Genomic DNA, 26,026 nt, shown 5'->3' on the forward strand with positions numbered 1-26,026 from the left:
AGTTTGAAAGGAAGCTGCTGCGCAGGAGCAACAAGCACAGGAGAAGGTCTTCCTAATTGAACCTCAATGTGTTTCAATGTGCAATTCAAAAAGACCAAGAGTTTGCTGAGAAGGAATCCCATGAACCAAAGAAGCAGCAGTCTAACCTTCAAATTAGTTGATATAAAGGATATCTAAGGTGCAAGTGCTGTCCAAGGCCAATCCCTATCCTGTTATTGTCATGCCTCAGTCAACATTCTTCATCATGGCATAAACTATCATTCCACAGCCCATCCTCACTCAATCCATTGCCCATGTCAATGCGTACATAATTTGGGACAATTGCCACTCCATCTTTGGATGTCTAGGGATCTGTTGAAACAACATATCTGTAAACAACTCTGCAGTTCACCTTCTTACAGCTAATGCTGCATATTCAAATCCTTCAGAGTAATAAATTCCAGTATCACCTCAGTCAATTAGCCAAACCTCGCCCTTGAGGTCTAGTATGAAATTCTGGAGAGCAATATCTTGATGAGTAAGAATCAACTTATCAAAACAGAAGAGTGGAACAGTATCTGAGACCTGCTTGAAACTTTGACAAATTTCAAGTTTGTAGTTAAATCAATCCTACATGACTATAATTTCTCTGAATGAACCACTCTCTACACCAAATCAGCACTCTTTAGCCTTGCAAAGGTGATCTACTGAGCCTGGTTGTTGAGATACACAAGCTGACTGCAAAGCAATAAACATAGAAGTCATCTGAGAAACAACATCTTCATGCTGAGTCTGACTCGAGGTCTCTCAACAGTTCTAAATAGAGTTGTCAACTTGTCATGGAGCAATGGTGCAGTATTGAAGAGTTCAATCAGGGTTTCATCAGGGACTTTAGTTATATCGTAACCATCGAGGGGAAACTTGGTCTCAGACTGCCTGCTGGCAAGCTTGCAGAGCATCTTCCGTCAGAAGCTTCAGATTATGGCGGAGGATGAGGATTTGCCTTATATCAAAATTGGGGGGGTACCAAGACGAATAACATTCGTCATTTCGCAGAGACTTTGTGCGTTATTATCCTCTCATTAAAAGTTTAGCAGCGAAATTACTCTTGATCTGCTTTCCTTTCCTTTGCTGAGAGCTGCTGACCACGCTTAAGCCCGCCTCTATCTTGTTGGTGTACTCCGTAGCATGGGAAAGATAAACGTGTGGCGGGGTTGGCGTTCGCCCAATATAGACTTGGTCTACCCCTGTATTTTCGTTAGTTGCCAAAATACTGGTGACATTTTGAAGCTCAGAAAAATGAGAATATAGAATGTTTTTTTATTATATACCTCGCTTATGTTTTCTTTTGATAATAGAGTGAGAATGCGTGTACAGAGTAGAAGTAATTATTAATATTAATAATTAAATAAAAATAATTCATATAGTTAATAAATGACCCTCAGTATTAGACTACAGTACATACCGCACTTGTTCTCGAGCGCTCTGCACTAACCTCCGACCAAGGCCTGCAACAACACACAGTGCAAGCAATTATTATTAACAGGTTATCCAGGGGCAAAAAAGTATGATATCGCGATCTGGCCGCTGCTTTTTCTTAATTGGTCTCCCACAACGCTAATCAACGTCAAGCACTTTTGCAAGGATCATACCGAATTTGGGGTGTACTGCGTACGCACCGAAGACCCATGGCCATGGCGACAGATATTACTCTAGTTCGGAGTATTTTCGCGGGGAATGCCGATTGCAGGTGCAAACTCGGAGAATTGTCGTCCAGAAATTTCGTCACAAGCCATCACAATGTTCATTTGTAGAACCGGAGAATTATTGTCACAGCCTTTCATCTGCTGACGCATGCCGTAATGACAATCAATAATGGGCTGTCTTCTTTCCGCAGAATCAATCCCCACTGATCTGCTCAGCCATCAGGGCAAGAAGATTGAGGGCAAGATGATTTTTCGCGAAGCAGAGCCCCCTCGCTCGTACAGATTATTCTCTTTTGCAATTGGATCATGAGTTAGTTTCCCCGCAATTTTCTCCGTCGGCTTCTCAGAGTCCGAACTACCTCCGCGGTTTCGATGGGAAATTCTCCGTCCAATTAATTACTTCCGTCGAAGGAGTGAAGCATGCTTACTGGAAGGAATAATAATGGACAGATACACGATCGAAACAAGGGTGTTGTGGCTTATCTGACTATTATTCTGATGTAACTGCGCTGTCCGAAGTTTCGAATTGTGGTTGCCCAGTGTGAGATTTACGTGGCTTGTTTCAGTACGTTAAATATGCCATGCCAGTGACTGGGTGATTGACGAATGCAAAGGCTGGGGGCAAATCCCACCCTCTTCTATTGGCTCGCTGCAAAGTTTATTAGATGTTGTGAATATGTGTGGACGTAGCAATATGGGGGCTAATTCGGCCTTGTGACCAAGAGATGTAGAAGGAGGAGGTACAGAGTAATGTTTCTTTCAGTTCTCACATTTGTCTGGCGAACTTCGTAGTACGCTTTTCCTGATAGTAGTCCTGTTGTTTTGAAGCTTGCCGAACTACGCAGTAAGCATGTCCCAAACCCCCAGCTGCAGGGACTCGTCGCATGCCAGCGGACGAGAAATGCTAACTTGAGGTTACTCTCTCACCTCTTCAAAATGCAATTGTCGTTGCATGTAGGAACAAGGTAAATAATATTATCTACCTTGGTAATCAGGAATATACAACAATATTCATTCTATGGCATCTCCATCAGAAACTCAGCCACGGTCTGACATGAACAAGCACGTACCACTTCATCATCATCATTTTACCAAACAAAACTACCTTATGGCAGATTGCCTCGTCAGCACTGGAACGGAAAATCGCTCTGTGATATGTTCTTTTCTCTATAGTGTCATGGGATGGTATTGAATAGAAGTGACCCTGTACATGAAACCGGACATAAAAGCAGGAACAACGACGCAGCCGAGCGATGTCATTTCCGGCAATCTGGTTCCGATACCGGGGTAGGGGCAGCATGTATTGGAGCGCCAGAAGAATCAAGATAGCCAGGCCAATGTGTTGATGTCAGTGACGCCAACCAGGTTCATGTTGCCGATGCTGCGAACTGGCGAACGACTGTCTCCCAAGTGCGAGGATCGAGTCCAATAGAAATCATTCGCAGGGTTGATACATGTAATTCCTTATCGATAACCGCATGGTACACCTCCCTGGAGACAGTCGGGCAACTGAGCAGTGTGAACCCCTGACAATAATATGGCAGATCTGTGTATATCCAGGAAGTCCGAAGGCCAGAGGTTCCGGTACATTGGTCCGTCAGCATTCAAAAATAACAACTGATTCTTGTTCGGATCGAGCGGCCCGCGCGGAGAGCAGCAATGGAAGGAGCACGTCGGGACTTCTACCTAGCCTAAATATCATGAAGATAGGCTGGACTAATCTTGAATGCGATTCCCTGAGATAACAAACAAGCTATGAACTATGCTCGTGGTGAAACAGCAGGAGCCATCCCGTTAGGCGGACCGCATTCGACATTGGATATTCTTTCAAAAGTGGATCTTGTAACGTTTCCCCTTTGCCTGAGTTGTTGCGTATGTCCCCTCCTACGATACAAGTGAGTGTCATGGTCGTTTCCTTTCGGTTTGCGACGCATATATCAGGCATTTCTCCCCCATCACTGGAAAACGGTATTATATACCTGTTTAGGGATAGAAAACGAATTATGCCAATGGATCCTGAAACGCTCCTGGAACAAAATCCGCAGGCTTATGTAATCTCCTATCTTGTAACATGTCAGCCTCATGGTGAGGCAGTAGTGATAGTTTTTAGATCATACTGATTATGAAAGAACATATCTAACTGTTGGTGATGTTGCGTCGTTTCTCTCATTTTCGAGCTCAGTTGTTCTTCACTATATCTGCAGTTCATGCCCAAAGCTCGCATGATAACTCGGGTGCTGGGGAGAAAGAAGTGACGCTCAATTAGCAAGGGAACGATTTCAAGAATTCAGGATGGCTGCATACGTAAATCAAGGCATGATCCATACCGGGGCCCTTGGCTATAGGATTTTTTATCCTTGACCACACTCTTGCATGAACTGATAGATCAAAATGCAGGGGCCTGTTTGACCGGTAAACAAATGATACGGGCCGTGGAGCTACGAACACTCCCCGGCTCCGGCAGCGTTTCAAGATGGGAGCGTTCGCATATGTTCCGGGAGCAAAGGGCGGAAGAGACGGATAGAACCCCCAATGCCCTGCTTTGTGTTCCTGGTATAATCCTTGTTGCGGTAGTAGGGTTCGATAGCATGGGAGTAATCTTGCCCATGGATATAAAGCAACTTCCGGTAGGGAACCTAGATCAGCTAACTACCCGACGCTGCAATTGGCTACGGGCCGGTGAGTTCGAGATTTTGGTAAAAGAAAGGCTGGGAGTGACTGCTGAGGCTGTTTTGAAACAATTCTCAAAATGTTTATTATACCTTCAGCCTTCAGGGAAGCGGTGACACTGCGCACACATGCATATAAAGGCAAGGTGAATCCTTATACAGTCCTTGTGACAGATCCTGCTACGCTCTGGATATTTAGTGGTTTAGCCTGAGCATCCTGCATGAGTCCCCTCCTGTTCAACATGACCCTCCGAAACCAATGGGGACTGCTTCTATTAATGCAGAAAAATACGCTAAGGCTTGAAAAATGCTCTGTCAACTTCCATCAGCATGGAGAATATGATACTAACATTACCTGTCAGTATTGGATTCATCATAAGTTAACTTTCTTCTCCATATGACGGTTTCAGGCGGGGAAAAAGTAAACCAGGCCATTTGTCCTTCCTCTCACTCCACGGTGTTGTTTCTAAAGAGAAAGGGAAAAACACTCGTTTGTCTCCTCAAGGCTCATCGCAAAGTATATTTGTTGACTGCCCTGGATAGACACATAGTCGTTCGCATAAAATGGTAGAACCGTCCAACTAGCCTCCCCGATTGGCTTGTGTAGTATATCGTTTATCGTAGACCACCATTAGGATCTCCTATCTAATTCGGGAAAATATGTACGTGCTCTACATGTACATACATGCACATGGAAGAACATGGGTGTTCCGGTCCTCGAGGGTACGTTGGAACCCTTGCGCGAACGGTCTTTGAACCATCCTTGTCTCAAAGGCCAGGGTAGAGTTTTGATAGCACAGACACAGCAACAGCTGCTTTGCGGCGTAATGGCCATATCAGGCGCTATTTAACTCAAGTAGAAGTTGCATTCAAGATCAATGGCAATATTCGGTTTTTCGTGCCTGGGCCAATACGCTGAAAGGGACGCAAAAATTAAAGACTTCTCAATATATTCTGTCTATCCCGGTTGGAATAGCTGGGGACGACGAACATGAATCCGCAATTCAGACCTATGTATGTACATGTACATGTACATAAATATATCTGAATTGAAATCGTCAGTTACAAAATCTAAGCGCAGGCAGCCTCAAACCAATTGATACATCATGTGGTTTTGTCGTCGTATCTCAAGAAAAAAGAGAAGAATATTTGGAACATGTGGATGCAACTGACTTACCTTCGTCACAAATAGCCCAATGGGTTATATGGTATGTTCTCTCGATTCGATGGCCATATCAAGGGTTGAGACCAATTCATATATGTTGCGCTCATGCTGAGTCAATAATAGCAACTGCCCTCCCTACCCTACCCATTCTATCTACAAGTTAGGTAGGCTACTGTGCGGTGAGTATCAAGTAATCGAAATAAAACGGAGTCCACTTGCAAGATGCAAGAGATTTTACGACCCCCTCGCGCGAGATTATCAGCACTCACATTCTCAAATATTAAGCCAGAGACCGTATATGTATTTGACTTGATTGATATTGATCTCGATAGGATAGGGAGCAAGCGAATAGAGGTAGGAGTAACCTGATAGTTTTTGCAAGAAAAGATGCAGGGTCTAAGCAAAGAGATAGGGAGATAAGTAGAAAACGGAGATATATGAATTTAAACAGAATGAATTCCCATATTCCAGGGGTTCGGGGATCCGTGTGTGTGTGTGTGAGGAACGTTCATCACGTATGGCAAAATGATGTACCATTAAAAATATCAATGAATAAATAAATGCTGTCTAATGTAAACGAGAGCAAAGTCTCCAACATGAATATCTTGGATGGTAACTAAACGGCAGAGAGAAAAGGGGAAGAGAGAGAGAAGAAACAGAGGGAAGGGAAAAAGTAAAAATATGCGGCAAATCCTCAACCAACCCGTAAACGCCCCCGTAGGTTAAATATCACAAATCACTCAATGCGTTAGTCCAAAAAAACAGCAGTCTTTCATATCCATTAGCCACACCAACAAAAACATGAAATAACGTAAAGTAAAAGGAAAGGAAAAATAAAAATTAACAAAGCCGGACTCATCTCCTTATCTCCAACTCTCACAAATACCTCATGTTAACATCCCCCTCCCCTATTCCCTCTCATTCCCCTATCTGTTACGCATAGTCACTACTATATAGTCTCCCAGACGAGTCCCCCATGCAATCCCAAAGACTGCCTCTAGGTCTCAAACCGCCATCACCAGCATCGACACCGCCCATGTCAACTCGTCCAGGGAAACCGGTAGGTGGAGCAGCAGCAGCCGCAGAAGCAGAAGTAGAAGCAGAAGTAGAAGCAGCAGACGTAGCAGAATTGCAACGGCGCGGCCGACAAAACCTGCACGGGTTGTTGACACGGATGGGATAGTAGAGGGTGTTTTCAGGGGGGCAGACGTATCTATTCCCGCATCGCTGGAGGGGCCCCCAACTTCTGTGGCCGCAGTTGTGGACGTAGAAGGCTTTGCTGCACATGGCTGGCGGGCTCTCTCGGGGGTTTTTTTAGATTTTCTCTGTTTTCTTTCTTTTTCTTTTTCTTTCTTCTTTTTCGGTTTTGTCTTTGTCTTTGTTTTCGTTATGTGACAGGCCGGATTGGATTCAGTGTTGGGATGTTTGGTAGTGATGGGTTTGAACTTTCGGTTTCGGGTGTGAGGTATATTAAATTTGTCTGGGTTGGGTTTAATCGGGAGAAGGGATATAGCTGGGCCGTAGAATAGGACGTTCTCAGGGGCCGTTCTCTAAACTAAATAAAATATATTTATCTTTCTTTCCTGCCATTTCCTTTGGGTCAGATGAAAAGGATGTAATGGCTCACCGTCCAATATCAGCGTTTGTTATAGGAAAATAATATCCGTGGCTGATTGACAGAGGAGAGAAGTATGTGTAAGAAGTTATGTTCATCGTCATATCCAGGAATAGTTGGTTTCTCGCACGATCAAATCGGCCGCCTGGATTACATAGTATTTTTTTCGCCAAACGGGACTATGGTAGCTGGAAATAAACCTAATTGGGAAGAAGAAATGGCGAGGCAGGAACCGTGGTTGTTTTCGCCGAGATGCTATATTCTATGGTTATTATTATTATTATTGTTATTATCGTTAATATTAATATTTTATTTTCGGAACAGAAAGCGCATCTGATAGAGAATTGTATGCTCGAGGGGGGGGGAGGATGAAGCGGGCAAAATTGAAACATTGGTGAAGCTTGAAGCCTCATCTCAAAAGCATCTCCCAATGGTAAATCCGTGTTGGGTAGGAGGGAGGTGAGAGGCAATAATATTAGATGCAGTGGATGTTTTTCTGTAGGGTCAAAAAGACCCAGGAATATTAAGGCTGACAGGAGGTAGCCAACAGCTGTAATTATATATTCCTTCTTCCCTAGCTTGTACATATGAAGTAACTGAACGGTAATGGCCGTAGGAAGGAAAATGGTCTTCTGTGGGTTGCCAAAATCAAGCTTAAACGGCGAGGGTTGCATTTTGCATCATCCAAACTATATCAGGTCATGTTTCTCCTCTTTCATCCACGGGCATTCGCATATTACTCCGCACTTGGTGAGAAGATATCAGGTCATCCTATACGTTCTAGACACGTTGGTGTTGCACGCTTTGTTAAACCTGGCCAAAAACGGATAAGGGAGAGCCTCCGTGAATGTGACGATCAATCTATCTTGCCGAAATAAAGGAGGAATTGAATTGACACTTGTCCATATTTTTTCCCTCTCGTGGCTGCCCTCTCTCTTACCAGGTAGCTGGAACCAGGATATCGAGCTTCATGCTTCTTCATCAGAAGAGAAAATTCTCAAGAACCTGATATCAGGTATTCCAGGAAGGAGAATTTTCGGTTAGAGAAGGGGATTTCGGCCATCATTTCAATTTGCCCGGAAGTCCCCACCAAGAATAAGCTGGATACAAGCGAGTAAGGGCCTGTTCAAAGTGGATTCTGGTTTTCTTTTTGTAGCAGAAGGCGCTTGTACGAGCCCATTAGAGCCCCGTGTAACGACAGCCGCAGAGAAGCTCGGGGACACTCAATGACAGAGGAACCCCCGAACGCACTCATTAGAGGAGCTGCGATGCGGTACAACGGCGAGGAAAAACGATTGTAACCAAGTGAAGCATAACCTGGTAGTAAGAAGTATACACCATGGGTGTATAAACGAGGAAGAACGCCCACAAGGTTGCTGGTTGTGTGACGACCAGGGCGGAAATATCATCCGAGCTTTGGGGTGAAAGAAAGTTGTGTAATCTCCAACGGCGTGAAAGCTCTCCTGCTAAATTTCTTATTCTTTCTTTAGTTGTTTTTTTTTTTTAAAAAAAAAAAAAAAAAAGAAAAGAATGGCTTGATAGCATTAAGGGGTCAAGACTTGTGGGGATGGTCGCATGGGTAGAGGATGAATATTGTATATCCAGGATTCTCGAGGCGCAGCAGTCGAAAAATTCACAACAGAGCTTAAAATTTCTCCGCCTTAATAGATATTCGTGTATAGATTAGATGAAAGGGAGGGGAAAAAAAGAGCTTCACGGAGAAACGAGAGAGTTTTTTGGAGGGAATCGGCCTTGAAACTTGCCGGAGTCGGAGATGCCATCCATATGTTATGTCTTGCTCTCCTCTTTACCGGAAAGAAAGATGTGAGAACGCGGCAACGAGTGAGCTATGCGATGAGATGAGTTTTATGCAGCATGATGGTCAGCAGCTCAGGGGTTCTAGGCTTTTCGAAGGGCCATTCGAGTCTCCCGGCAAGCTTCGGTGTCTAACTGTCTCGATCCAACCTTGGGCAGAAAACGAGTAGTAGAGTGGAGGAGGGCAATCCAATCATTCGTAGTCAATCACCGTTTGATCGTGTAACTCAATTGTTGGGGGCGGTGTTTGGATCCACGAGCACTGGAGAAGCGAAGCCCAGGTAGGGTATGTCTGTACATATTAATATACGGAGTATATAATAACTAACTAGATAGATAGCATTGACAAGTTCCGGGAAAACCCTTCTTTCGTCAATAATAACCCAACAGCTGGCAGAAGAACGAGGCTCAGCGACCTGTATAAATAAATACTCATTTGGAACCCGAGAGCAACCTGGCAAGACTGCAAGAGTGGGTGTTTCAGGGCGATGTCTTGCGGAGATATTTAGCCAACTCCACGGGCCAATTTTATTCGACAGACTGGTTGAGGAGTGAGTACATACGGACTACTCCGTACACAGTACGGATTACATCTGCAAATAAATAAATAAGAATAAGCCCGTCACGCCATCACTGGGGCTCAGCGCGGGTAGTCCAGCGGTGTCGGAGGTTTGCCTTCGGGGGAGAGGAGCTGTGAAAAATCTGGTAGTGGGCTGCTGCTGCGCCTTTTTCCTTTTTGCTGGCCAGTCAGGCTGTTGCGGAGAGAGAAATCAATAATAAATAAATGTCATTATTTTTTTCGCCCGAGTCCCGTCTGCTTCGCCCCAGTAAATAAGTTAAAACAACTAAATAACTTCAGTTGGGCCATCTTCAACTCCACTCTTGCCACAGCTAGCTACAGTGGGTTGGTTGTTGCACCCTGCTATTATATCAATCAATTCTGGCGGGTTGAGGAAGCTGCCAGCTTTATTTACGACAACAACATCTGCTGTAGCCACTTCGACGCCTCATATTTCTTTATTAATATCTATTTAGCTCCATTCCCCCCCAAAATCCATACATTCTCGATACCAACGTTCGAAAAGAAAATACTGGATTGTGTCAATGAACATGTTGCCGCAACCCCCAACACCAGGCTCGTGCTTCTCCTCCTCCCCAGAGGCCTCCTCCTCTGCCACCGCAAAACGGACCTCCCGCTCCAGGCCGGAACGACAAGCTCTCTCCCTCGATCTCTCAAACCTCCCTCCCCTTGCTCAACCCTCCCCGCCTTCAAACACCCTCCTAATAACTGATCTCCACGATCTATCCCTCTTCCAGCCCTCCTCCCTCGACGCCATCAAAGCCCAAATATCTCGCATAACCCCACTGAACTCGTTCTCCCCGCTCCCCTCCCTCCGCCGCATCGTCTGCTCCTTCACCTCCATCGCCGCCGCTATAAGAATCCGCCAGCTCCTCGACGGCGAAGCCATCTTAGGCAAAAATGTCCGTGCCAGAGTTTACTTTGGTGAAAATACCCCCGTGGAAGACGCTGAAGAGGGCCGTAGACGAAACCTCCTCGAGGCTCCCAAGTCACAGAAGCTATTCTTCATCAGTCCCCCGCCCAGCCCTCCGCACGGCTGGATGATGCGCAATGAAGACCCGCCCAATAAAGAAGTGCACGCAGCTGACCTGGCTGAGGCATTGCAAAGGCTCGAGACGCCGACTGGGGCAGCAGCCCCAGACGTTGATAGTGATATGAATATGACCTCTGAGAGCTGCGGTGCGGGACATGACCCTGATACCCCTGTTTCCGTATCTTCGGATGTGCACATGCACGGAAGCGACCAGGAAGGATCAAGCGCGCGTTTGCGCTCAACATATACCCGGCCAGTGGCCACCGGTCGAGAGCGCAGCGGCAGCAGTACGCTCATTTACGACCCAGAATACCATGGCAGTAGCCCGCATTTGCCCGCGGTCATGGTGGAGGATACGACGGTTGGCGGTGGCGTATCTGATACTGAGATAGATATGGACATTGGTAGTGCCGGATCGAGCAAACGCATTATAGCGCACACGGCTCGACCGCCTGTTGAGCTTATGGATTGAGGATAAGGAGATGATGGCGTTTCTCGTCCCTTCTTTCTTCGTGTCTTTCTCCGTGGCCTATTCAAAAAGGAAAATGGGGGGGGGGTGTTGCGCTCTATATGGCATTTTATGCTTTTGAGAGCAGCAAATTGATTTTTTCTCTGCATGTAATTTGAGCGTCGTTATTCCTTCGTCGTCGTCATCGTATTCACTGGCGTTCTGGGCTCTGTCCTGATTGACTCTTTGATCATGGAGGCTTTTTTTCCTTTATTTGTTTCTTCCTTTCCCTTTCTTCTCTCCTTTTCTAATTAAATGGATGAGCTTTTCACAACCATGCTTTGATAACCAAGATTATACCCTCCCGCCGACTATACCTAGATAATTTACTCCGTACTGGCTAGAGTATTAGTTGAGGAATTATCAACTTAGTATTGCATTGGGAGTTAAGAATAATAGAATACAAAGGAAATAAAAACTGTCATGGTGGATTACTTGGAATGCTTTTAATCATCTCAGAGGATCAGAGGATCATTACAGATACTCCTGTCACGTACAAACCATATTCTTATGGAGGGTCATTATCATCAAGCGGTATACCAATATATATATATATATATATATACTACGCTGTACAACTCTCCCCGTGGAATTGAAAGCACATTGAGGGTTTCTTTGGTTCAATCACAAACAGACAACCAGGAATTGATTAGATACGGAGAAAGTGCATCAGATGCTCCGGAGAGCTGCCAACCACAGTCAACAAACCAAGGAACCAGCCAGCGCCTGGTAGAAGAAAGTCGTCGGCATAGAGGGTAAAGTAAGGCTAGTACTGGAATAGCCCTTAAAAGCTCTCTCAATCTCTCAGCGCAGACAGCTCCCACATCGTCGTGTTCGCTGGGCGCGGGGGAAGGGATGACTAATCCAAAACGTGGTAACTACACCGCCAAGACACCTGCAACCCCATCAGGACTAGCGGAATGGAGTTAGTCAGCCAAAACGGCGGTTGAGCCGCATGCCATATGGCCACGCGGTTACAGTTGAATGTGGTGCCAACAAAACTGACTGTGGTGCCAACTTTTGACCCACTTTTCTGGACACATATTTAACTTTAGTGCTCTCTCTAAAATGCACACTCACTACTACGTACACACCTCACACATAATACACACATATTACTAATCCACACTAACTCTTTTACGATCCCTCCTCATTGGCACTCAATCTTCTTTCTTAGTGTAGAAGTCTATGTTAGAGAGTTCATAATTGAATTAGAATTGAAAGCTAGAGTCTTTTGAAAAATATGAAAATTCAATATTGTAAGGGGTGTAGATAGAGATGATGAGCTTGAAATGTCTAGTGTATTTAGTTTTAATGGGGTGCTGCCATGGATCCAAGTTTGAAATCAGGTTGGGACCACCCTGAGCTGTTTTTCCGGCCCGAGTTGGGACCACAATGAGTTTTGTTGGCACCACATTCAACTCTATGCCCCCCATCCCATGGCCAAACCAAGCAAACTGACCGGAACGGAACGAGGCTGATAGGGACAGAGCCTCAACCATCGCCATCAACGACCGCCCATCAACTATCACCAGTTACGGTCGTGATATATCAAGCGGGCTACAGTTAGCTTATATTCGGCTTCTCCAGTGCTGCAAACCTGCTTTGCACGTGTCGTCATTGCGCTTAGTTGGGCTGGTGAGGAGCTACTGATGTGAGACTAGGTGGTTAACAACCGTGCTCAGTCTCTCCCCCCCTTCGCCGCCTCTCTGGCTTTGACTGTCTATGTCTCCCTGTTTGTGGATGTCCATGCATTTGATGGACGCGGTCTACGAAATAGCGATAACAGTAATGGTCTAGCCCTGGACTGCGATTTTCAATATCCCTTCCTCTCCTTCCCCATTCTTACCCGTCATCGCTTATCCTGGCCCCCGCCACGTCGTCCTTCTGAGACCAATGAAGCTATTCACTTGTTCCGCCTCAGCCAGTTCTGCGATAACGAGATTTAAGATACGATACATAACCCCAACTTAATTCCTCCTTTGTCTCTATTAAATATATACTCGACCTGGGATTTTCTGATTTTAGAATCGCGACCCTTCCGCCCTGACGATCTGCTTTTCCCAAAATTGACAAGCTAATAAACCCATCGAATGGTCCAAGTGCGCCCGCATCGCTGGAGAGCTTGAGGAGAGCGAATGCTTTCAACCTCCGGTCACTAGAACAGTTTTTCCCTGCTCTCGCCTGGCCTGCACCAGCCATACCTTCCGCCCACCATGGCTAGACGCCAGCGGACGAGAGATCGGGAACTAAGGCAAGGTTCGGAAAGTTCGAGTACTGGTAGTTGGCGATCCCATGATACCGCGAGACAGGGGAGTCAGAGTCATGATCAAGGTCAGGGCCCTGCGGACGTTCGCCCAACTCCTGTGCGATCGTCGGGCCAGGAGCCTAGGTATGTTTTAGTACTTTTAGTTCCGTTGATATAGAATCTGAGGGAAGCAATTTATTTCGATATGGATGTAGATTGCTGAACTCTATCTGTGTGACTGTTCCTCTTGTTTTTGACCGGGGTGAGGGAAGGGCTTGTGTTGACGATTACCTGTATCTCAGATTACGACCAATTTCCAAATACCGATCATCCTCAAGGAGTAACAGGAGCGTCAGGAGTAGCTCTCGCCGGTCATATTCCCCCGACATATCCCCAACCGACATGAGGTCGGGTTTTTCAAGCCATAGAAAAACCCTTGCGCTCCTTGGGGCGGCGGGCTATCCCCCGCCGTATTTCCCAGATCCTCCTCGCCCTCCTCTGCGTAGGCGCTCGCCGTCATGGACGCCACCTCCATCATTGGATCGAAACGCGTTGAAACCGAGCGGGGCGCCAGGAACGTTCCTGAATGACGGTTCCGACCAAGAAGTTTCCCCCGCCTTCCCCCCTGCTGCCACCGCCCGCACCGGCGGGTCTGATTCTCCTGACGACCCCATGGATCAGGACCATCGCAGACCGTCTGCTGCTAGTGCCACGACCGTCAGCAGCCAAGGATCCAAAGACAGTACTGGTCGGTTCCACAAACGCCTGCAGCGTTTCTTTGGAGAGGATCAGGGCAATATGTCGGATTCGGCCCTCTCCCATCCCCCCAAGGTCCGTGAAAGAAATAACTCTACCCATTCCCTCAATCCTATAACGCGTTCATTCTCTCCCCATGGTGGTGATGGCCCTCGACCACGCACCGCTGTCCCTTCCAGTGATGTTGCCCCTTGGATGTATCAACGGATTAATGTAAGCTGGCACGCAATGTTCCTTTTTCTGCGAAATAAGAACCCTTTCAAACGTCAGGCCCTCGTCGTTTCTTTCTCCACAAATCTTGAGCATATCACTCAGATGATTGTTTTTGTATACGGTCACGAGCGTACATCCTTTTGGGAATGCTTGGAATGCCTCTTACTTTGTTTCTTTGTTGAAGAATCCTCTTTCCCCATCCACATTTAACGCTTAGCTATGTTACACTTATGCCTCAAAAGTTTCGGGTTTCCTAGGGATACTACTCCCTTTTGAGGACCTACAACATTTTCAACGATTTCGTGGTAGAGTAATTATGCTAACTTGACCCTTTAGGACATATCAAACTACGGGGATCTACCGATACACGGGGACCCCACGGATCCGGACCTTGCGCGTTTTACCGGCACGACAGAGGAGCAAAACCCAGATAAAGATAGTCGCCGTAAAAAAACCGCCAGACATCGGCATTCTCGGAGCGGAGAAGAGAAGTCAGTATATCTGGGGACCGAATTTCCGCATATTTTCGGGTCTTCTGATCAAGAGAACCCCAAACCAGCGTTCAGTTATTTAAAAAACGGCGCTCTATCCCCGACTAGCTCCTCGGGCACATTCGGTGCACGCTCGACTAGCCCCTCGCCAAGTGTACGCAGCGGACATGGGCAAAGATCACCTGGGGGATCATCTAACAAACGATCGTTCTTCACAAAGATACGACGCCATCCAAAAGTTCCTATTGCGAGCTCCCTTCGACATATACCGGCTTCTTCAAAGGCTGCTCACGAGGGGAGCTCCAAGGGAGCTAAGTTTTTAAGACGGGATGATTCCCCAGCCAGACGGGTCCGGAATGCTAGCTTCGATAGTGTCACAAACCCCAAACCATGGGAAATGTCTGATTCTGACCGCAAGAAAGACAACCTTGGAAAAGGGGCGTCCAAGTTTCGTCACCCGCGGTTCCCCTTTGGTCATGATGGTGGACACAAGTATCATGACAAAAATCGACGTAATACCTTTGAAGAAGATCGGATCTGGAAGTTAGACACTGACCTGTCAAACCTCTCTGGTATTGTCGCGCAACCCCGCCCTATATCACCTACTGATAGCGGTGGTATATACACTGGCCCGTCACAACCTGAAGAGAGGAAGAACAAGAAGGAATTTCAGAATCCCTTCGACGCTCACGTTGCCGGCGACTGGCACGCTCCAGAGAGTTGGGCAGTGAGAAAGGCACAGGATGATATCCTGTCCCGACTTCCTGAGTTACCCGATGATGGTATCGCAGTGGATGAAGAAGGGCGACCGTATTGTGTCCGTATATTCCGCATCGACTCGACTTTCACGACTCTTTCGGCTACCCTCAACACTACCGTGGCGGAAATATTAGAAATGCTGGGCCGAAAGTCATTCTTGCAAGATGAACTAAACAACTACGACATCGTTTTCCGGAAGAACGATTTTTCAAGAACACTTGACTATGGCGAGAGGCCCATTCTCATGCAGAAAAGATTGCTCGAGCAGGCAGGCTATCAACCGTCCGACCGAATAGCAGATGTTGGTCGGGAAGATAATAGCTATCTTTGTCGCTTCACCTTCTTGCCAACTAAACTTTCAGGTTATTCCAGTCTTGACACAGATCTGGGCATCAACGAGAGTCAAAAGTTTAGCCACGTTGACCTGTCTGGCCGTAGTCTCATAACCCTCCCTATCCCTCTCCACAAAAGAGCGAGTGAGATCATATCCTTGAATCTCTCAAGGAATCTAGCACTGGACATTCCGAGAGATTTCATCCAAGCCTGCATCAACCTCCGTGAAGTGAAATATATTGGAAATGAGGCGTGGCGCCTCCCAGCAAGTCTAAACCTAGCGACTCGGCTTACCTACCTAGACGTATCCAACAATCGACTTGAGGACCTAGATCACGCGGAACTCCACAAACTCCACGGACTCATAAGCTTGAAAATGACGAATAATAAGCTGTCCACGCTCCCTGCAAATTTCGGAGACTTCCCTTTGTTACGAAGCCTGAATATCTCGTCCAACAGTTTCAGTTGTTTCCCGGAGTTTTTGTGCAATTTGAAGAGTCTGGTTGACCTGGATATCAGTTTTAATAAAATTACGGAATTGCCGAATATCGGAAAACTAACAACGCTCGAACGGTTGTGGGTGACTAACAATGGACTACATGGTCCGTTGGACGAGACCTTTAGAGATCTTGTGAATCTCAAAGAGATAGACGCTCGATTCAACAGCATTACCAGTATAGATAGCATCACTCAGCTTCCTCACCTGGAGCACTTGATGATTGGACATAATGCCGTGTCTACATTTTCAGGGATGTTCCCAAAGCTTCGCACTTTTACCCTTGACCATTGTCCCGTCACGGAGTTTGATATAACCAGCCCGGTTCCGACTCTCACCACACTCAATATTGCGTCGGCCAAGCTTGTTCAATTCAAGGACTCTCTCTTCGCCAATATCCCGAACCTGACTAAACTCATTCTTAACAAGAATCATTTCGTTACCCTCTCTCCTTATATCGGAACTCTACGAAAACTCGAGCATTTTAGCATTGCGAAAAATCCGTTATCAACCCTACCGCCGTCCATTGGTTGTTTACAGGAATTAAAGAACCTTAACCTCCGCGAATGTAATCTCAGCGTACTGCCTGAGGAATTGTGGTACTGCTGCAAACTAGAAACCCTAAATGTTTCTTCCAACCTACTTGATTCCTTTCCGAAAATTGGTGACTCCCCTCCCATTCCCCCCAACGAATTACCTGTAAATGGTGGAACTCCTGTAACCACTCCTGGCTTGTCATCGCCGGATTTCGAAGAACTTGGAAAGCTGGAGGATTTCGAAACTCGACGACCAAGTTATGCGTCTGGTGGCCTTCTGAGCGTGGGGAGCTCACCGGCTGGCTCCCACACAAACAGAAAGGGCTCTGTTGTTTCATTAAACAACCCTGCATCTGCTGCAAGGAGGTCTTCTATCGCGTCTCGCACTCCGACGGATCAAGCGTCTTCGCGAAAGGATTCCAGTTTCTCGCAAAGAATCTCACTTACATTTGCGGGATCCCTGCGACAGCTATATCTTGCTGATAATCAGCTTGAAGATGATATATTCCAGCAGCTCGTGTTCCTCGGGGAGCTTCGCATTTTGAACTTGTCGTACAACGAGTTGACGGAGCTTCCGCAGGGCCTTCTCAGGCGTTGGCAGCACCTTGTTGAGCTGTTTGTCTCAGGAAATCAGTTAAGTTGGCTTCCTTCAGATGACCTTGAGGAGTCGAGTAGCCTAAAGGTCCTACATTTAAATGCCAATAAGTTCCAGGTGCTACCCGCGGAGCTTTGCAAGGTGAACCGACTTGGAGTTCTGGATGTTGGGAGCAATTCGCTCAAGTATAATGTTTCCAATTGGCCGTATGATTGGAACTGGAACTGGAATCGCAACTTGAAGTACCTTAATTTCTCGGGTAACAAGCGCTTCGAGATCAAACCTACCACCTCTTATGCATCCGGGAGTCCAACTGGCCATGGCACAGATTTGACGAACTTTAATTCATTGAATCATCTTAGAGTCCTTGGGTTGATGGATGTCACACTTACCATTCCTACCATTCCCGATCAAACGGAGGATAGGCGAGTGCGAACCTCAGCATCCTTATCTGGATCTCTTACGTACGGTATGGCGGATACACTCGGGCGAAACGAACATCTATCAACGGTCGACATGCTGGTTACCCGGTTTAGGGGAAATAATTGCGAAACGATTCTTGGTTTATTCGACGGCCATACTTCGCCCAATGGTGGGTCGAGGATCGCGAAATACCTACAAGAGCACTTCACAAGTACGTTTACAGACGAGCTGAAGAAACTTCGAACCGGCGGGGGTGAAACACCGCTCGATGCATTGAGAAGGACATTTTTGAGCCTCAATAAGGATATAGCTACGGCTGCTCAACGGTCCATGGATGAGCGTGAGCAACGTCATTTGGATCGTGCTGGTCCGCCCTCCAGCAAGCTGCTCACACCGGATGACTACACTTCTGGTGGTGTGGCGACTATCGTGTACTTGCAAAATATGGAATTGTTCGTTGCGAATGTCGGAGATGCCCAGGCGGTGCTTGTGCATTCGAATGGCGATTTCAAGTTCTTGACTCGCAACCACGATCCTGCTGAGGCGGGGGAGCGTGAACGTATTCGGGAAGCTGGTGGTTTCGTTTCTCGAAATGGGAAGTTGAATGATAAACTTTCTGTTTCTCGGGCATTTGGTTATTATCCCATGGTGCCCGCGGTCATCGCGGCCCCTAGTACGCGCAAAGTTACATTGACCACCCAGGATGAAATGATTATTCTCGCTTCGGGCGAGTTGTGGGATTACGTCGCTCCAGACCTTGTTGTCGATGTTGCAAGGTCGGAACGTGCAGACTTGATGAGAGCGTCTCAAAAGCTTCGTGACCTGGCAATTGCTTATGGGGCGACAAATAAAATCATGGTGATGATTGCTGGTGTCAGTGACCTCAAACGCCGAGGTGAACGTCCCAAGTTGAGAACCCCCAGTCTGTCAATGGGCCCGTCTCCTTTGGGCGATGACCATATATTCCCTCCGCCGAGCAAATACAAGAAACGTGGCGCCCCAAGCGACTCGAGGCTAGCACGTTTGGACCGCGTAGAAGCCCCAACTGGTGAGTTGGCCATTATATTCACCGATATCAAGAAATCAACATCGCTCTGGGAGACTTATCCCGTTGCTATGCGCTCTGCTATTCAAATCCATAACGACCTATTCCGCCGGCAGCTGGCTCAGATAGGCGGCTTTGAAGTGAAGACAGAAGGAGATGCTTTCATGGTGTCCTTTTCTACAGCAACTGCCGCATTGCTCTGGTGCTTCACGTGCCAAAGCCAGCTTCTCGAGGCAGAATGGCCCACAGAAATCTTGGAATCTGCTGCTTGCAGGCCACAGTATGACTCGGACGATAATATCATATACCGTGGTTTATCTGTGCGAATGGGTGTGCATTGGGGAACACCGGTGTGTGAGAAGGATCCGGTGACAGGTCGGATGGATTACTTCGGCCCAATGGTGAACCGTGCCTCTCGAATTTCCGCCGTCGCGGATGGCGGTCAAATATTCGTTTCCGCTGATTTCGTCGCTGAGATCCAACGGAACCTTGAGACCTTTGCAGACTATGATCGGGCCTCCTCCATCGACTCTTCTGAGGGTGCGTACTTCGATGATTACCTCAGCAACAGCATCCGTCGTGAGCTGTACCAACTCAGCACACAAGGGTTTGAAGTGAAGGACATGGGTGAGCGGAAGCTGAAGGGTCTTGAAAACCCCGAATTCGTCTACCTGATGTATCCCCACTCCCTTGCCGGCCGTCTTAACGCGCCCCGCGAGTCAATTGATGATCCGGACACTCTGCCCATTGCTCTAGGTAGGGACAAACATCTCACCATCGAAGCGAGCCTTGTCTGGCGCTTGTGGACCGTCGCTCTGCGGCTGGAAGCGTTCTGCAGCGCGCTGGAAAATTTCGGCGAGGTCGGTATACGACAGCCGGAAATGAGCCTGCTAAATGCCGTCAGGGAACGGCCTGGAGAAGTCACCGATTCGCTAGTTTTAAACTTGATAGAGCATCAGGTTACGCGAATTGAGGTTAGTTTTCCCCCTCCCTCCCTTGTCTCCTTTTAACCACCACAGAAAGGTCTTTTACTAATATTCTTTTAAACAAAAACACCAGACATGCGCAAATACCCTTACGATCCGACACATGATAAGACCATTTAACCGCGCCAACTCCCTGAAAGACATCGCCGTCCCCATGGCGGAAATTTTGGGTGAGTTGCAGGTGCAGCTGAGTGAATACAAGGCTCTGAAGGAGCAAATCGACCCTTCTTCCCTGGTCAGCCATCAAGTTCCACATGCGGCTGTCTCAGTGTTGAAGAGTGCTGGCCAGAGCTCATCAGCGGTATCTGACATGCTTGCTGGTGGTAGCTCTGGTTCAAGTACTGCATAACTTCATTCTCGTTTTTCCCTTGCCCCTTTTTTTAGGGGTGGGGAAATGGGGAAATGCATTACTAATAGTATTATTCTTCTCTTTTCCATATGTTTATTTTATTCTTACCCTCCGTCTCTTTTCTTTTTCTTTTTCTTTCCTTTTCGAAGCCAATTGAATTTGCAAGGTGTGCGGAGTTGGTTGGGCCTTCCTTTGCGGTTTTTTTAGTTAACATTTTGCCTCCCTGTATTACTTTGATTTCTAGCGCCATTTTATCTACCTTCTTTTCTTTGCGGTTCGTCTTCTTATGTTCTAGTTTACTGGTAAACTTATCTTTTGGATTTGTCGGATTTGCCCACTGTTCGACTTTTTTATTCTTTGGATCTCTTGTCTATCTATTATTTACGTCCGGTGAAATTGCCTATTGGTTCATAATGACTTGATGTCCATTAACTGTTCAAATAATCTTGGGTCTGGGGGTAACGGAACAAATTTCTGGTTTTTTTATTTCCTTTTTTGCTTTTTTCCTTTTTTGCTTTCTACTCTTTTTGGATTTTATTTTTCAGGGCCATCCTTATGCCATAGTATTACTCCTTATTTTTATAATTGAGAACATGTTTTACCTCACTATCTTAACTTCCCAAGTCTTCTGCTTGGTTGCTAAGCCTGGAGTTGACATGTACTTTTCAAGATCAAGGCCATAATATGTAACCTACTAGCCGTAATCTTTAGCTTATTTATTACAATGTATTTGACCATGTTTTTTTTTGTATACGCCATATATATACCTTTATCATAAGGAGGAAATTTTGAAAGGATGACGTGAGTCACATGATATTTCTGTTTGTGGCGCTTCGTCCATGTTTGTTTTGTTGCCTTCGCCAACAACGGAGACCTTGTCAACTTCCTGGAACCACCCGTCCATCTCACCTCATTATTGACCCAACACCTACCAACACCTAGGACGCAGTTTTACGCGATTCTGACTTTATTTATGACTGGGGTATGTATTTGATTTAGCCCCTGTTCAATGCTGCTGTACGGAGTAGTACACCTTGGCCTCTCCACCCCACCTATCCTCTTGCCGTTGCCCGGGATACCAGTAGCAAATGCTCATTGTTGTCCAGGTCAAACTTTTCAGCCATCGGCTTTTTGCTTCCTTGGAAGAGGCAAGTCCCGCAGGCCAACCAGTGCAATCCTTTTTCCACAGATGTGATTGAGCCGTTTACTCCACGTTTCTCTTACTTTTTCCCCTCTCGGGCGAATAATTGTCCTGCACCGCAGCGGGCAGGCAGAAGCTACACACCCTTCCCATCATGGCTTCAGATTCAGAGAGCAACAATGAGCTTGCGTACCTCAGCCCAGATTTTGATCTTACTTCCCTAACTGTTCCGCGCATCCGCTCGATACTCGTTAACCATGATGTTTCCTACCCTGCCTCTGCGAAAAAGGCACAGCTTATTGAAATTCTGGAAAACGAAGTGCTCCCACATGCTAAAAAATTGCTACGGGAGCGTGACCGAGTGAGGAGAACTAGTAATGGCATTACCAACATGCCTAGAAATGGAGCATCATTGGAGGGCAAGGATGCGGATCAGGGCAGAGAATCAATTGCCCCACCATCTACGCCGGCTACATCGCGGAGGGGTAGATCTAGAACCAGCACGAGGGCATCGACAGCTGAGACAGACGAAAGTGCTCTTTCGCACCGACCACCACATTCGACTTCTAGAAGACAGAGGACAACGGCAAAACACCCCCGGCAATCCGATACCGAAACGGGGGAAGACCTGGGCTCAATAGAAGAAACACCACGGAGATCTACATCTCGGAAAACGCGGAAGAGCGAAACACCCTCCACTCCTCGAGCCTCAGCGGCCTCTGAAATTTTACCTACTCCATCCAAACACAAGGTTCGAGACGAGGGTGTTTTCACTGACGATAATCCCTTCCAGAGTGGAAGCTCTCCGATAGAAGCCGAACACCATGCTCGTGCTAGGACAGTAAGTATTGAGCGAAAGCGCAGAAGCAGCACAAGGTATTCAACTGAGCCTCCAGACACTTATGGCCGGAGAATGAGAAAAACGGAGCCGGTGAAAGTAAAGCAAGAGGAGGATGTGGAGGTTCCATCAAAGCCAACATTTGAAGTGAATGTTCCTCGATTCTCAACTCCGAAGGTTGAAGAATCGGATGAAGATGGCGTTTTAGAGCCTGGAGAAGAGTTTACTCCTGATGAGTGGCAATCTTTGGCCGAAGAGCAGGCAGCAGCCAAAGGGGGCCGGACCTCCGTTATCCGACGGCGACAAGCGCGGAAACAGGGAAAGCTCAGTCAAGCTGCCCCGTGGATGGTGATCTTTTCGCTGCTGGGTGGATTTGGTGTATGGTGGCGCAAGGAGAAAATTGAGATTGGCTATTGCGGCGTAGGGAAGCCTCACTGGTCGCTAGCCGATACCAAAGTGCCAGAGTGGGCGGAGGTTTTGGAACCAAAGTGTGAACCTTGCCCTCCGCATGCATTTTGCTACCCAGAGTTTGATGTTAGATGCGAGCAAGATTTCGTTCTGAAACCACACCCCTTGTCTCTTGGAGGTTTAGTTCCGCTCCCACCCACCTGCGAGCCTGATGGGGAGAAAGTTCGTCGCATAAAATCGGTTGCTGATAGAGCTATTGATGCGCTGAGAGAGCGAAGGGCAAAGTGGGAATGCGGCGAACCGGACAAAGCGGATGGAACTGAAGTACCGTCTCCGGGGATGACCGCATCTGAGCTTAAGGATGAGCTGAACAAGAAAAAGAGAAAGGGAATGAGTGAGGAGGAGTTCGAGGAGCTTTGGAGAGGAGCTATTGGTGAAATAACGAGTCGTGACGAGATTGTCACTTCTACCCAAAGGTAAGGAATATTTTTTTTTCTTTTCTTTTCGTTTCTTTTTCTTTTTCTTTTTTTATTTTAGTTATGTGTTGTTTTTGTCATGAATTGCTGGGAATCTGAGTCAAATGCTCGATTATGGGATAAACGGGTTATGCGCAGAAAAGTGGCTGCCAGGCCTCCATATTTTATTACTGATATTCCACCTTCTCTTCTTTGATTTATCTTTATTTATTATATTTTATTTTCATTTACAAAATTACTCTTATGTCTGACATACATATTTTAACGCGACTAACAGCACCCCTCACGAAAACACAGCCCGTCCGACAGCGTCACATACACTTCAACATCACTCTCCCATCTCTCACTCAGCTGCGCCTTCCGACGGCATCTACGCCTCTCTCTCTTCGCGTATCGATTCCCTATTTTCTTTCTAGTTCTCCTGGTCGCTGTAGCGGCATATGCACGTTCGAAGGTGCTTGCGCGCCGCTCCGACGCTGCGCGCATCCCTTCGCTAGTGAATATGACCCTAGACCGCCTCGCGACGCAGGCGGCGTTGCATGCTCGCGGCGAGGCTCTAGAATCGTGGATTTCTATTGGCCAGTTGCGCGATGACGTGCTGCGGGATGAGTTGAAGGGTAGTAGACGGGAGAGGTTGTGGAAGCGGGTGCGGAGCTTCGTGGAAGGGAATGCGAATGTTCGCGCGTCGGTAAGGGAGGGGCGAGCGGGAGATGTATCAAGGGTTTGGGAGTGGGTCGGGGGGATTGGGGGTGTTGGTGGGGATAGTGCTGTGAAGAAAAGGAGGGAGAGTAGTGTTGGTGCTAAAGTACGCTTTTCTTTGTCTTCAGAAGAAACGAGTGGAGTTGTCGGGGAAGCTCATCAGGGGAAGGATGGTGCAGCCACCATTGGTGGGCATGGTGGTATTAGGGAGATGAGGAAGTGGGACGAAGGGCGGCCTGTCTATTGATTCTACTGATTTTTTTAATATTTTTTTGTATAATTCCTCTTTTTTTTTTTTTTTTTTTTTTTTTTTTTTTTTTTTTTTTTTTTTTTGAGCTGCACTTTGGCACTGCCTGATTTGTAGGTATATTATTTTATTTGAATTTGGAACGGAACACATCCCTTTGTTCTCTTATTTTCTCATCTAACATTCTTGTCTTTTTGGCTCTTTTGATTAAATCGTGGCTCAGTCAGGTTCTTCACCCGTGGCTGCCGTGAGCGATGACGCTGCTCTCAATCGTTTATAACTACATCCATCTTTTCTCGGAGACTTCCTATTTTCTACCTGTTCTATTCTCGCATTCCATTCCTTCTTATCCTTTTGAATATTGCGTTTCGGCCTCTAAATGTCACAGCTGGCTGCCAGGCATATGAGGTATCATGTCGGTTCATTTTCATTCCTTGATGCATGTAAAATAAGCAGTTTTTCAATCATATCGCCAGTGTGAAGCCAGCTCATGCTGATTTCGGCTGTTGCCAAATTTAAATACATACATACTATTATAAATAGAAACAATTGTCAACAACTAACGGGAGCTACGATTGATAGTGTAGGACCAACCTATCCTCCGTTCTTACTTCTCATACACACCTAGCTTTTCTTAAGATTGTTATAATATAAACTGAGGAGAGTCTCATTTATCCCCCTGTATTTCTTTAGCAAAGTGAGCTAGTCCCCCATTCCGGGGGTCAGTTCAATCCCTTCCCCCCCCCCCCCCCCGGTTCGGGCAGGATATACCGGCTGTTTCTTGGGGGGTATGAGGGAAGGGATGAGGTTCCCGGCGCATCAGCATTTACTTGGAATGCGGCATATCTAGGCATGTATGTACGAGGTAGTAAGTAGGAGGGGGTATATTCCGAGAAACAACCTATCGGCCAGAGATAGATTCAAATGATGATTATTATTATTGCAGAATGACCGCCGAAGTTGCCGCCCGGTTATCATCTTCTTGATCATCATTGCCGGGAACTTGGCAGAGCTCCCTTACCATTAGGTAATAATTGCTAAAATATCTGTATAATAACTGGTTGGATAGACTTGGTCCGCTTGTAACCCTTCCTCCGCCCTTTGGCGCGCGGAGGTGTAGAGCCGAAGAAGTTTGTCCATGGAGCTCGACGCCGTGGATAGCCGGGGCCGGATTGGTTGTGGGATTCGGCGATTAGCTGGGGGAATAACTCGACGGTTGCGGAGTTTGATATTATTATTATTATTATTATTATTATTATTATTATTATTATTATTATTATTATTATTATTATTATTATTATTATTATTATTATTGGAGTCAACGTGTAGTAACTTATGACATGCAAATGAAGGCAGGATACATCTCGTTTTGCCCGGAGCTCTGGTCGGATCGCCATTGTTCAAAAGTTGGGAGTTGGATAAGTTAAGTTAGTTAATTAGTTAACTAGTAACTAAGTTAGTTATAGTTAGTTAGCTTAACTTACTCAACGAACTTATTACTGCGAAACGATAACTATCATAGCAGCTGGGGGAAGGGTAGTTACAGGTAACTAGGGTAACTAGGGCTTAGGGTTAGGGCTTGTCTACGCTCTCTTTCTTTTCTGCTCGTCCCTCCCTGTTGCTACTATGTAACTATGTACTATGAAGGACATGAATTCGGACAATTGCCTGCTCCTACTACTTCTCAGCTACATATGTAGGTTTGTTTCCGCGATATCCAAACACAGTACGGTTGTATATAGGTGCTGATGTGAACCGCGACCCAGCGTCGTACTAGCGAGCGACACATTCCAAACCAAACTGGACAATGAATGCTCGGGTGGACTAGCATAGTTGCCCCGAGTTGAGGGAAGCATGACCGTTTTCAAGCGGCTGTTTTGAAAGGAGCGCATGTGTCTCACATCACCGACCGGAACC

General features: G+C 46.7%; 5 protein-coding genes across 6 annotated transcripts; 4 read left to right on the forward strand and 1 right to left on the reverse strand.

Annotated features, from left to right (window-relative positions):
• Window positions 1-4,105: 4,105 nt before the first annotated feature.
• On the forward strand, window positions 4,106-4,566 carry BDCG_02722 (uncharacterized protein; the record flags this gene model as incomplete). Its single annotated transcript, XM_045418275.1, has 2 exons — window positions 4,106-4,364; window positions 4,454-4,566. The coding sequence occupies 2 exons, from the start codon at window positions 4,106-4,108 to the stop codon at window positions 4,564-4,566; spliced, it is 372 nt and encodes a 123-aa protein (XP_045274895.1).
• Window positions 4,567-6,452: 1,886 nt separating this feature from the next.
• BDCG_02723 (uncharacterized protein) lies at window positions 6,453-6,806 on the reverse strand (the record flags this gene model as incomplete). Its single annotated transcript, XM_045418276.1, has 1 exon — window positions 6,453-6,806. One exon carries the CDS (start codon window positions 6,804-6,806, stop codon window positions 6,453-6,455), a length of 354 nt encoding a protein of 117 aa, XP_045274896.1.
• Window positions 6,807-9,131: 2,325 nt separating this feature from the next.
• Window positions 9,132-12,433, forward strand: BDCG_02724 (calcineurin binding protein). Its single transcript, XM_045418277.1, has 2 exons — window positions 9,132-9,230; window positions 9,286-12,433. Exon 2 carries the CDS (start codon window positions 10,054-10,056, stop codon window positions 11,032-11,034), a length of 981 nt encoding a protein of 326 aa, XP_045274897.1. The 5' UTR covers window positions 9,132-9,230; window positions 9,286-10,053; the 3' UTR covers window positions 11,035-12,433.
• A 48-nt stretch (window positions 12,434-12,481) lies between these two features.
• BDCG_02726 lies at window positions 12,482-21,079 on the forward strand. 2 transcript variants are annotated; one of them, XM_045418278.1, is made up of 4 exons: window positions 12,482-13,462; window positions 13,621-14,287; window positions 14,624-19,939; window positions 20,025-21,079. In XM_045418278.1, the coding sequence occupies exons 1-4, from the start codon at window positions 13,287-13,289 to the stop codon at window positions 20,298-20,300; spliced, it is 6,435 nt and encodes a 2,144-aa protein (XP_045280140.1). In that variant the 5' UTR covers window positions 12,482-13,286; the 3' UTR covers window positions 20,301-21,079. The 2 variants fall into 2 exon arrangements, with proteins under 2 accessions (XP_045280140.1, XP_045274898.1); XM_045418279.1 differs by having other exon boundaries at window positions 12,489-13,462; window positions 13,621-14,149.
• Window positions 21,080-21,161: 82 nt separating this feature from the next.
• BDCG_02727 (sister chromatid separation protein) lies at window positions 21,162-24,154 on the forward strand. The gene is made up of 3 exons (XM_045418280.1): window positions 21,162-21,282; window positions 21,407-23,163; window positions 23,441-24,154. Exons 2-3 carry the CDS (start codon window positions 21,596-21,598, stop codon window positions 23,577-23,579), a joined length of 1,707 nt encoding a protein of 568 aa, XP_045274899.1. The 5' UTR covers window positions 21,162-21,282; window positions 21,407-21,595; the 3' UTR covers window positions 23,580-24,154.
• Window positions 24,155-26,026: the final 1,872 nt, after the last annotated feature.

The sequence above is a fragment of the Blastomyces dermatitidis genome (genome assembly GCF_000003525.1).
Source record: "Blastomyces dermatitidis ER-3 genomic scaffold supercont1.3, whole genome shotgun sequence".
Taxonomy (NCBI): Eukaryota; Fungi; Ascomycota; class Eurotiomycetes; order Onygenales; family Ajellomycetaceae; genus Blastomyces; species Blastomyces dermatitidis.